A 13,169-nucleotide genomic window follows, 5' to 3' on the forward strand; every position below is an offset into this window, starting at 1 on the left:
CTATGGTTTTCATTACCACCTTTATGCTGATGATACCCTAATCTATCTCTCCTCCCCCGACTTATCCCCATCACTCCTGTCCAAGGTCTCCGAATGCCTCACGGCCATCTCAGCCTGGATGACCCAACGCTTCCTGAAACTAAACATGGCTAAAACTGAACTTCTAATCTTCCATCCCCCGAACATCCCCTCTTCTCCCACTATCTCCATCAGCATTGGTGAAACCGAGATCACGTCCACCGACCAAACGCGCTGCCTCGTTGTCATCATTGACTCCTCCCTCTCTTTCACCCCCCACATTCGTGCTCTCTCACAGTCTTGCCGTTTTCACCTACGCAACATCTCACGCATCAGACCATTCCTCTCCACTGACGCGACCAAAATTCTCATTCACTCTCTTGTCATCTCCCGCCTTGACTACTGCAACATCCTTCTTTCTGGGCTACCTCTCACCCGCCTCGCACCTCTCCAATCCATTCTTAACGCTGCTGCTAGGCTCATCTTCCTCTCCCGCCGCTCTACCTCCGCCTCCCCCCTCTGTTTATCTCTTCACTGGCTCCCCATTCCTTTCCGAGCTCTCTTTAAACTCCTCACCACCACCTACAAGGCTCTCTCCTCCTCCACAGCTCCCTACCTCTCTTCACTGATCTCTATCCACACTCCCTCCCGTCCTCTTCGCTCTATCGCTGACCGTCGACTGACCTCTCACCTAATCACCTCCTCCCACTCCCGTGTCCAAGATTTCTCTTGCGCTGCCCCCCTGCACTGGAACAACCTCCCGCCACCCATCAGGCTATCTGATTCCCTTACCTCCTTCAAGCGCTCCCTCAAAACCCACTTTTTTCGACTAGCCTATCCCTCCTCCTAACCTCTTTTGATCCTCCTATCCTGCCTCCGTTCCCCTCCATTCCTACTTATCCTATTGTATTTTGTTCGTCCACCCACCTATTTTTAGTATGTTAACTCTTATGAGCAGGGCCCTCCTTCCTCACGTACTCACCCTACCTCATTACCTCACCTGTGCTCCTGTCCTGTTCTTCCCTTCCTCTACTTCATCTTCAGTCTCCTTGACAATTTTGACACCTACTTCTGAACTGATGCTGATTTTAGTTCTACCAGCTATACCCCTATTTATACTTTATCTTTCAACACACCCTGTACGTTACCTTGTAATTTGTTTTTTTGTTTGCTATGTACGGCGCTGCGGACACTTTGCGGCGCCTTATAAATAAACGTACTACTACTACTACTACTACATACATACAAAGCCTGTTACACACACACACACATACATCAGGGGCAAACGCAGGATTTTCAGAAGGGGGTTTCCAGAGGTGCGGAGCAAAGTACGGAGATGGACACTTAGGTGACCCAGTATATGTTTTGATGTCCCGCGGGTGGTAGGGGTATTATATCAACCGCTCAGCATGTAGGGCCTGGATCAGTAATTTCCACTAATTACCCCTTTACTGCACAGATGGTGGGAGAAGGGGGCATTGGGCTGAATGAAGGGGCCCTGATACATAACTTCCAGGGTGACAGAGAATGTTTAATACGCAGAGGAGGGGTGTATAGTGGAGTGGGCTTATTATTCATAATTTTCTGGTGGGAGGTCAGCTTGCTTGACTGCAGATATCTCCAGTTTCCGGAAATAGATTTCTTAGATTTTAATGGAATTTAAAATTAGAGAATCCCACCTACCAAATGGTATTGGGGACTAGGGGATCAGAGTTCAGGAGGCAGAGCAATTTGCCAACGAGTATATAAAACTACATTCCAGGTGTGTGGACCTGGAGCAGTAACCAGCTGCTGGAAGGCTGATATCTCTGGTTCTGGGAACAGTAGAGACAAGCTTCTAGTGTCCATCAAAGGGGGAGAGTCCCAGATTTTGGAATATATCCTCAGAAAAACTCTACGTCAGACAGAATCTGAAATATCTGACTGTGAAGTGCAATTAACAGGCTTGGATGGGGACCACTGCTTTGAAGTCAGATATCTCCGGTTCCCAAGGTCCGATTTAAAAAATTCTTGTACTCTTGGATAGAGGGGTACTCAGAAACCCCCCCTGCGTGCGCTACTGCATACATAGCCTGTTACACACACACACATATACATACATAGCCTGTTACACAAACACATATACATACATAGCCTGTTACACACACACAAACACATAGCCTGTTACACACACACACATATATACATACACAGCCTGTTCCTTCACACATACAGTACATAGCCTGTAACACACACACACACACACACACACACATAGCCTGTTACACACACACATATACGTACATACAAAGCCTGTTACACACACACACACACACACACAGCCTGTTACACACACACATATAGACATACATACATACATAGCCTGTTACACACACACACACACACACACACATAGCCTGTTACACACACATAGCCTGTTACACACACATATATACATACATACATACACAGCCTGTTACACACACACACACACACACACACACATACATACAAAGCCTGTTACAGACACACACACATACATAGCCTGTTACACACACACATATAGGCATACATACATCAGGGTTGCCGACCCTCCCGGAATTTCCGGGAGTCTCCCGAAAATCGGGTCCCCCTCCCGGCCCCCGGAAGGGTGGGCAACCCTCCCGGATTCAGGGGGGACCCCCCTGTCCCCCGGATCGCGGCATTAAAATGCCGCAATCCTCGGGTCTCAGAGGAGGGGGCGGAGCTAAAATGACACAATTGCGTCATTTTAGCCCCGCCCCCTCCACGGAGATCCCTGAATTAGCTGGTTTACCATAATGGGGGTGGGGCTTAGTGACGTCACACTTAAGCCCCGTCCCCTGACACATATATACATATATACAAAGCCTGTAACACACACAGCCTGTTACACACACACACACACACACACACATAGCCTGTTACACATACACACACACACATAGCCTGTTACACATACACACACACACATAGCCTGTTACACACACATATATACATACATACACAGCATGTTACACACACACACACATAGCCTGTTACACACACATATATACATACATACACAGCATGTTACACACACACACAAACACACTTTTACCTTTTGAACCAGGAACTTGGAGCAGGAGCAGGACAGCCATCGCTGACCGGGCTTAGGCAAATTCGGGGGCGTGGCCTAATCATGGGCCCGTGGCCACGCCCCCTTACTAGACCCAGAGTGTCTCATGCTGCAGGAGGAGGCCAATAGCCGGCCGAGAGAGATAAATATATATATTTTTTTGAGTGTGTGTAGGGACCCGGGCCCCCCTGGCAGGCCCAGCCCAGGTAAAATGTACCCGCCCCCGGCGGCCCTGGCTGTGTGTATGCACACAGCATCTATTCCCACAGGCAGAGGGGCAGTAGTGGCAAAATGGGACATTTAAAGGCCACACCCCTGTGCTGCAAGGCCACGCCTCCAAATTGTCGCAGCATTGCATTTTCATAGACATGATAACCCAGAGCTCAGACATGGTTCCCGCTCACCTGCTGACTGCAGACGCAGCCCGGCATCCAGCTTGCGGTGCGTTTTGTTACTGATGAACAGATAGCAGAGAACACAGACGGTGATGATGAATGCCAACAGGACCACGGCTGCTATGGATAAGCCCACCAGTGCCCCCACACTGCAGAAACAAGAACACACCAATGTAATACACACGGACAGACATTAGTATATTCAAGTGCTGGAACCGATCACGGCCGACCCGCTGTAACAATCAGTATGAACGGCTTTGCTCGCAATCGGATTCGTATTTTCCGATGGTGAAGTCATTCGTGTTTGGCTGCCGAGTTTCCCAGGAGCCAAATACGGACGAGGCTGATGCATCGCTCGGATCAGTCAGATTCTCCCCCCACAGTATAACCAGCCCCCGGCTCCAGCAGCCATCAAGGTAATGCCACAGCCGGGGGACACTTATTATATAAGCATTACCGAGTGGCTGTTCAGCCCTTGTCAGGTCCCTGGGGGAGTGTGGACCCCCCAATAAAGGCCCCCAGGCCAGGGCGGAAGCCTAGGGCTATCCCCAGAACCCATGGGCTGTGGGTGCTGGGTTGATAGTTTTGGTGTAAAATAAAGTGTTAAAAATAAATATTGGGTTCTGCTGTGAAACTAAAATTCCCAGCAAGTCTCCCCCTCATGCAGGAACTTGGAGAACCACAAGTGACTGCATGCTTGGCATTTAAGGGTCTGCTGGGACTTGTAGTCCTACAGCAGAAGCAATACTCAACTAAAAAATAACCCCACACTGTGCGCAATATCACAGCCTGTGGGTAAGTGCAGATTCAGCACTCAGCTGCCACTCACACAATGGTGGAGCTGCTAATTCACAGATGTGTGTGCTCATTGGAATACACACATGCAGTCTATGCAACTGATGGTCTAAGGCAGTGGTTCCCAACCCTGGTCCTCAAGTACCCCCAACAGTGCACGTTTTCCAGGTCACTCAGCAGGTGCACTCATTATTCAGGAACATTTTCAAAGATCCACAGGTGGAGCTAATTATGTCACTTGTGATTCTGTGTGGAGACCTCGAAAACGTGCACTGTTGGGGGTACTTGAGGACCAGGGCTGGGAACCACTGGTCTAAGCAGTTATGTGGTGCACCCACCCCACTCAGCGCCCACACCCATCCAATTCGGGCACCACAACATTCCCACATTGTTCCAACATCAGCAGGTTATGCAAACAAGAGTTTTTTTGGATGCACCTGCTGAATTCTGTCCACCCAGAAGGTCTCAACGAGATGGTAGAACTGAACTCCGTTATATAAATCTTATCTGGACCCATTTAATTCTTCCTTAAAGGTCTGCCTACAATATAGCTGATCATCAATAATCATGGTCTGAGATCATTCTGTTCCTATATGTATGTGTATTCATAATATTTAAGTTCCTTTACATTTATATATTTATTTAACCTGAGAGATTCCATTAGGATTGAAGTATTATTACTAATAATATTAAGTAGCGGAGTTAATTAACGTGTGGCATTAAGTATTCCTAAAGTTGCGCATATACATTGGCATTTAATATGCAAAGACTGTAGCCGGAGAAAGCAAAATATAGCAATTCGATAACTAACTAAATACACATCTTAACATCTGGTTTACACCCGGGTCGACGGTCTATGACCCAGAAGCATTATCGCCCAAATTGTTAAAAACCACTGGCGAGTCTCGGACGTCAGTCTGGGTCCGGGACCCGGAAGTGGCGATGACGCGGCACCCCTAATGAATCCCGGACACTAGTTAGTTCCGGGACCCGGAAGTGCCGATGACGCGGCAGTATACGGCTTCATCTGTCCTCTCTTCATCTCATTTCCTGCACTGACACGCCACCCGGAAGCAGATCGGGTTTTCATTCTACAGATTGGTCAGTCTGTGACCCAGAAAACTCCGGTGCCATGACAACAAATATATACAAATTAAATACAGCACGCTGTCATTATTGGTACTCTCTATTTATTTACTTGTTTCGATTTACTCTTGTAATTAAATTAACCTTCTTAGCAGTATATTGCAAGTTTTGTCCCTAGATAGTCCTTTGCCTCCTACTTAAGTGCTATATATGATTATTTTTACCTATAGATTGGTTGCTCTAATTAACTGGTCACATGACCCATGTCACAGGGTACTTAAGCCAGATACTCCCGTACATCAAATATCCTTTGATAAAGCTCCCTGGAGTAGCGAAACCGGTCAGGAACTCACCTGCCTAACCACCCACCATTCAGGACTCTGGGATTGCAGACCCGTTCACCTGGACTCTCCTTAAACTTCCATTTTGGATACAAACAAACCCAAGGGTTATGGAAACTAGAGGATAAGGACATCACCCCGCTTTACCACAGTCAGCGGTTGGAGCTGGTAATTTGTGCCATCTTTGGGCCACTCCTGGATCATCCATCTTGTCCTCCCTCCACATTGCCCAATTGGGTACTCTCCTGTCCACACGGACTTGCACAATCGGGACTCTCCTGGTCAATACAATACCTTCTGTTGGGTGTGGTGAGATACATTGAAATGTTTTATTGTATTATTTGATACCTACAACTGGCTTCATGTCATTTTAGAAGTTTAATAAATCTTATACTAGATCTAACCAATCTGCTTTTCATTAATCAATTATTAGCGCTGCTCAATAACCCCCCCCCCCCCTTTTTCTGCTATTGTTCCAACATCCTTCTCTTTCCATACATCCATCTCATTTAGTATATACATTTACCTCCCTCAAACATTTGGTTAATTGCTAAAGCTACAATAACCCATCTACAGTCTATGCATCTACACTTCCATCCATTATACGCTTCCATGCTGCTCTATCTGCCCCAAACCCTACTGCTGTGTTCTCCCATCTGTGCCAGTCTGTACTAACTTATCTGCACTTTCCCCATCTGTGCCTTGTCCATACCACCGTTTTCTTTTCACTGCGCTGCTCAGTGTTTCCCTCTTCAACATCACCCTGCCACACTCTTCACCAGTTTTCTACCCTTTCATGCCAGTGTTTTCAACCTATCTGCATCTTTGCCCCTCATCCGCACCACTCTGTCTCCCTTCTGCATAATCTCCCCCTATCCACACCACTCTTACCCCACTCATTTAGCTGACATTGCGGCATCCCATAGGTACTGTAAGTATTGAGGTCACTGTTAGGGCTATCGCCTGTGAGGTGGGGGTGGTAGGATGTCAGCCCTAGCCAACACCACAAGGACTAGGCCTAACTGCCACTCCCAAGGGTAGGTAGAAATACTTAACCCCTCCATGATGCTCTGGCCCCCATCCATGCCACTGTTTCTTTCCAGCTGTGCTGCTCTGTTCCCCTCATCCACATAGCACTGTCTAACCATTCACACCACTCTGCCTCCCCACCATCTGTGCTACTGTCTTTCCCCATCTGCACCATTCTCTTTACCCTATCTGTTGCACTCTGTCTCCCCTCCCAACACTTCATTACTCTGTCTAACCTTCCCCCCTTCCCCACCACTGTTTTCCACCCATCTGTGTTGCTTTGTCCCCCCATCCACACTGCTCGGTCTCCAGTGGCGTAATAGCAATTTTGCTCCCCACTGCCCCCAAAAAATCTGGCGCCCCCCCCCCCCTAAATGCCAGACGGCACCTTAGATCGAGCGGAGTGGTGGCAGCGCCGCACGGGGATCAGGGGAAGCTGGTAGCTGACACGGCGGGGGATGATAGCCGGCGGAGGTGAGCACTGGGGCTTGGTGTTCTCTCATCTGCCCTCTTCTCCTCCTCTCCACCCTGCTTACCGCGTCCTGTCATCTCCGGCCCCCGCTTTCCACCAGCGTAATTTGGGGTCCACAGCCCCGCCACCGCTGGGGCTGCAGACCCCAAATTACGCCACTGTCTGTCTCCTCCCTCCAATCAACAGCACTATTACCTCATCCGAGCAGCTTTGTCTTTCACTTTGACCTTTGTATAGACTGCATGTGTGTATTCCAATGAGCACACAAATCTGTGATTTAGCAGCTCCACCATTGTGTGAGTGACAGCTGAGTGCTGAATCTGCACTTACCCACAGGCTGTAATGGCGTACCATATCTGTATTGTGCAAGGAACACATTGATCCGCCACTTAACCTGTAAACGGCTCCATTGCGTGGGTGAAGGTCGGGTGCAAGGGTACCTTATGTGGGGGGAGGGTGCTTGGTGGTGGTGTGCGTGGGAAAGTATCAGGTGCGGGGCAGTTGCAGGGGTGGTGTGGGTGGGGGAGGGATGGGTGCATGTGTACCGCAGGTGGGGAAGATTGAATGAGGCCCCACCCCCTGCACATGATAGGTGACCTGTAGCAGAATCAGGTGACGGACATTGCATCATATGCAGGTAACATGCAACAATGTGGATGTAACATGGCATGACATACATGCCATTCACCGCTGGCTTTATGTTTGTAGCCAAGACAGATATGGCAAAGCACAGATGCCCCTGATGGGGTAGATGCCAGGTTAGCCATGCCTGGAGATGGGGCAGAGTCTCACTCGCCAAGGTTTTGTGTGGATAGCACAGAGCCCTTTGCCGAGCAGTGAAGTTCTATCTACACCGCAGTGAAGGAGAGGAGAGTGGGGCATACCTGTGGGGAGAGTGAGCGTGTCAGCGGTGCAGGAGAGAAGGGTGGGGAATAGTCATCGCGGAGGTGAGGATGGGCGCCAGTGTGCGGATGGTCCCAATGGCAGGGGAGGGTGCCTGTGCGCTCCTCCCAGTGGGCAGAGTGTCAGCGGAACAGCCTAAGTGTCTGTCTGGAGCTCCCAGGCAAGTGCTATGCATGCATGAATGTGTGTGGGCTGTGGGGACATGTTATTGTATGTGTGTGGGCTGTGGGGATGTGTTGTGTAAAAATGTTTTAATGTGCTGTGACTGTGAGTGGTGGTATGGTCCGGTCTTGGCCCAGGGTCATTCTGTGAGTATGTGTAGGACTCTGGACAAACTCCACCCAGCGTTACACAGACACTCACAGATTGACAGTTCTGGGCTATTACTGTATATAAGAGATGTGAAACCGTAAGGTTTTTTGTCTATAGAATTTCAATGCTTTTTTCAATTTATTTTATTTAACTCAAAAAATTTAAAACTTCACTGTAAGAATAAACATCGGAATTTTTAAATGTTTAATGAAAATGTTCGTATAACATCACTGTTTTGTGCAAAATGCAAAAAAAATATTTTTATTTACCAAACAGAATTACTTATACTTTTAACTTTGGTCAAACTACTTTGTTGCCTTAAAAAAAACATGAAAAATATCAACATATAAACTCCAATTTTGTATGCTTTTGTCTTCATATTTTACTGGGACTGGGACTCAGTTGTGATTCTAATTAAATAGGTGACTGTATTGGGTCAACACACAGGGAAAAGGGGACCTTAAGGGGGTGACACACAGGGTGCAGTGACTGTAGAGAGGGGCAGCAATACATAGTGTGCATAGGACTGTAGGTAATGCAGGGTGCAGAAGTTTACCATGGAATCTGAAAAAAATCACACACCCCCACAGACCCTGCATGTCACCCCCTACAGTCCCCTGCACATCACCCCCTACAGTCCCCTGCACGCTGTGTGTCACCACCTATACAGTCCCCTGCACCCTGTGTGTCACTACCCCCATGGACCCTGCGTATCAACACCTATACAGTCTCCAGCACCCTGTGTATTACCCCCCTACAGTCCCTGCAACCTGTGTGTCACCCCCTACAGTTCTCGGCACCCTGTGTGTCACCCCCACAGTCCCCTCTATCCTGTGTGTCACACCCCACACAGACCCTGCATGTCACCACCTATACAGTCCCATGCACCCTGTGTGTCACTTCCTCTACAGTCCCCTGGACCCTGTGTGTCACCCCCCTACAATGCCTTGGACCCTTTATGTCACCACCTATACAGTCCCCTGCACCCTGTGTGTCACCCCCTACAGTCCCCTGCACCGTGTGACACCCTCCATACAGCCCCCTGCACCCTGTGTGTCACCACCTATATAGTCCCATGCACCCTGTGTGTCACCACCTATACAGACCCCTGCACCCTGTGTATTACCTCCCTACAGTCACTACACCCTGTGTGTCACACCAGCCACAGTCTTGTGTCCCGTGTGTTGCTTTCACTCACAGTCCCCTGCACTCTACAGTGAGTACAAGCTGTGTGTTATCCCCTTAAGGTCACGTGTGATGCCCTCTATAGTCTGCTTCACCTCATACTTGCCTACATCCCGCAAATTGGGCTTCTCCCAGAGAGTAGTTATAAAAGGTAGTCAGGTATTCTTCACACTGTGTGTCACCCCCTACAGTCTCCTTCATCATGTGTCACACCCACTACAGTCCACTGCACCGTGTGTACCCACCTGCACGAGACTGATTCCCACTTTCTCCTCATGCCCAACTGCCGTTAACTATCTGAAAAACCTAAACCCCAAAAGGCACTACACTGGGACAAGCTCTATCTAATAAAACAAACCCCAAGTCTTAATTCTTCCTCTTCCCTTAGTTATGCCTTCCCAAAAATCTCCTCATACAGGAAGTGGCAGAAAAAAACTGACAGTTGAAAGTATAGGTTACTCCCAATTCCTCAATATTTACTATTTTACCCTGAAATTTGGCATGCAACACCAGGTGATGATTCTATGCATTCATACCAAATTTCTCCTCAGTCACTTTTGGGGTGTAGCCCCTCAAACACCATGCCCCCATCTCAGAATTTCTCTATGAGAGAATTCAGTTTGTTTGATTCAGCCTTAATATAAGGGCATGACTGTTGTGGGTCTGTGTGTACTAAACAGGACAGTAATACAGCACATGGTGCAGGGAGATACAGTCACTGTATGTGGGTCTGTGTGTAGTAAACAGGACAGTAATACAGCACATGGTGCAGGGAGATACAGTCACTGTATGTGGGTCTGCGTGCAGTGTGCAGGTATTATACAGCCCATGGTGCAGGGAGAAGAAGTCCCTGTATGTGGGTCTGCCTGTAGTACGCAGGTATTATACAGCACATGGTGCAGGGAGATGAAGTCCCTGTATGTGGGTCTGCGTGCAGTATGCAGGTATTATCCAGCACATGGTGCAGGGAGATGAAGTCCCTGTATGTGGGTCTGCGTGCAGTACACAGGTATTATCCAGCACATGGTGCAGGGAGATGTAGTCCCTGTATGTGGGTCTGCGTGCAGTACGCAGGTATTATACAGCACATGGTGCAGGGAGATGAAGTCCCTGTATGTGGGTCTGCGTGCAGTACACAGGTATTATACAGCACATGGTGCAGGGTGATAAAGTCCCTGTATGTGGGTCTGCGTGCAGTACACAGGTATTATACAGCACATGGTGCAGGGAGATGAAGTCCCTGTATTTGGGTCTGCCTGTAGTACGCAGGTATTATACAGCACATGGTGCAGGGTGATGAAGTCCCTGTATGTGGGTCTGCGTGCAGTACGCAGGTATTATACAGCACATGGTGCAGGGAGATGAAGTCCCTGTATTTGGGTCTGCCTGTAGTACGCAGGTATTATACAGCACATGGTGCAGGGAGATGAAGTCCCTGTATGTGGGTCTGCCTGCAGTACACAGGTATTATACAGCACATGGTGCAGGGAGATGAAGTCCCTGTATGTGGGTCTGCCTGCAGTACACAGGTATTATACAGCACATGGTGCAGGGTGATGACGTCCCTGTATGTGGGTCTGAGTGCAGTACACAGGTATTATACAGCACATGGTGCAGGGAGATGAAGTCCCTGTATGTGGGTCTCCGTGCAGTGTGCAGGTATTATACAGCCCATGGTGCAGGGAGAAGAAGTCCCTGTATGTAGGTCTGCGTGTAGTAAACAGGTATTATACAGCACATGGTGCAGGGAGATGAAGTCCCTGTATGTGGGTCTGCCTGTAGTACACAGGTATTATCCAGCACATGGTGCAGGGAGATGAAGTCCCTGTATGTGGGTCTGCGTGCAGTATGCAGGTATTATCCAGCACATGGTGCAGGGAGATGAAGTCCCTGTATGTGGGTCTGCGTGCAGTACACAGGTATTATCCAGCACATGGTGCAGGGAGATGTAGTCCCTGTATGTGGGTCTGCGTGCAGTACGCAGGTATTATACAGCACATGGTGCAGGGAGATGAAGTCCCTGTATGTGGGTCTCCGTGCAGTGTGCAGGTATTATACAGCCCATGGTGCAGGGAGAAGAAGTCCCTGTATGTAGGTCTGCGTGCAGTACACAGGTATTATACAGCACATGGTGCAGGGTGATAAAGTCCCTGTATGTGGGTCTGCGTGCAGTACACAGGTATTATACAGCACATGATGCAGGGAGATGAAGTCCCTGTATTTGGGTCTGCCTGTAGTACGCAGGTATTATATAGCACATGGTGCAGGGTGATGAAGTCCCTGTATGTGGGTCTGCGTGCAGTACGCAGGTATTATACAGCACATGGTGCAGGGAGATGAAGTCCCTGTATTTGGGTCTGCCTGTAGTACGCAGGTATTATACAGCACATGGTGCAGGGAGATGACGTCCCTGTATGTGGGTCTGCGTGCAGTACACATGTATTATACAGCACATGGTGCAGGGAGATGAAGTCCATGTATTTGGGTCTGCCTGTAGTACGCAGGTATTATACAGCACATGGTGCAGGGAGATGAAGTCCCTGTATGTGGGTCTGCGTGTAGTACGCAGGTATTATCCAGCACATGGTGCAGGGAGATGAAGTCCCTGTATGTGGGTCTGCCTGTAGTACACAGGTATTATCCAGCACATGGTGCAGGGAGATGAAGTCCCTGTATGTGGGTCTGCGTGCAGTATGCAGGTATTATCCAGCACATGGTGCAGGGAGATGAAGTCCCTGTATGTGGGTCTGCGTGCAGTACACAGGTATTATCCAGCACATGGTGCAGGGAGATGTAGTCCCTGTATGTGGGTCTGCGTGCAGTACGCAGGTATTATACAGCACATGGTGCAGGGAGATGAAGTCCCTGTATGTGGGTCTCCGTGCAGTGTGCAGGTATTATACAGCCCATGGTGCAGGGAGAAGAAGTCCCTGTATGTAGGTCTGCGTGCAGTACACAGGTATTATACAGCACATGGTGCAGGGTGATAAAGTCCCTGTATGTGGGTCTGCGTGCAGTACACAGGTATTATACAGCACATGATGCAGGGAGATGAAGTCCCTGTATTTGGGTCTGCCTGTAGTACGCAGGTATTATATAGCACATGGTGCAGGGTGATGAAGTCCCTGTATGTGGGTCTGCGTGCAGTACGCAGGTATTATACAGCACATAGTGCAGGGAGATGAAGTCCCTGTATTTGGGTCTGCCTGTAGTACGCAGGTATTATACAGCACATGGTGCAGGGAGATGAAGTCCCTGTATGTGGGTCTGCCTGCAGTACACATGTATTATACAGCACATGGTGCAGGGAGATGAAGTCCATGTATTTGGGTCTGCCTGTAGTACGCAGGTATTATACAGCACATGGTGCAGGGAGATGAAGTCCCTGTATGTGGGTCTGCCTGCAGTACGCAGGTATTATACAGCACATGGTGCAGGGAGATGAAGTCCCTGTGTGTGGGTCTGCCTGGAGTACGCAGGTATTATAGAGCACATGGTGCAGGGAGATGAAGTCCCTG

The 13,169-nt window shown here is 48.9% G+C and overlaps 1 protein-coding gene across 1 annotated transcript in view; it reads right to left on the reverse strand.

Annotated features, from left to right (window-relative positions):
* SHISAL2A (shisa like 2A) overlaps positions 1–13,169 on the reverse strand; it is a 62,531-nt gene that overhangs the window by 35,744 nt on the left and 13,618 nt on the right. The window contains exon 2 of the mRNA XM_083157928.1: positions 3,538–3,677. Within this exon, the coding sequence (XP_083014054.1) occupies positions 3,538–3,677 (140 nt within the window). The remainder of the gene's footprint in view (positions 1–3,537; positions 3,678–13,169) is intronic.

The sequence above is a fragment of the Crinia signifera genome, chromosome 8 (assembly GCF_055691185.1).
Source record: "Crinia signifera chromosome 8, ASM5569118v1, whole genome shotgun sequence".
In the NCBI taxonomy this organism is placed as follows: Eukaryota; Metazoa; Chordata; class Amphibia; order Anura; family Myobatrachidae; genus Crinia; species Crinia signifera.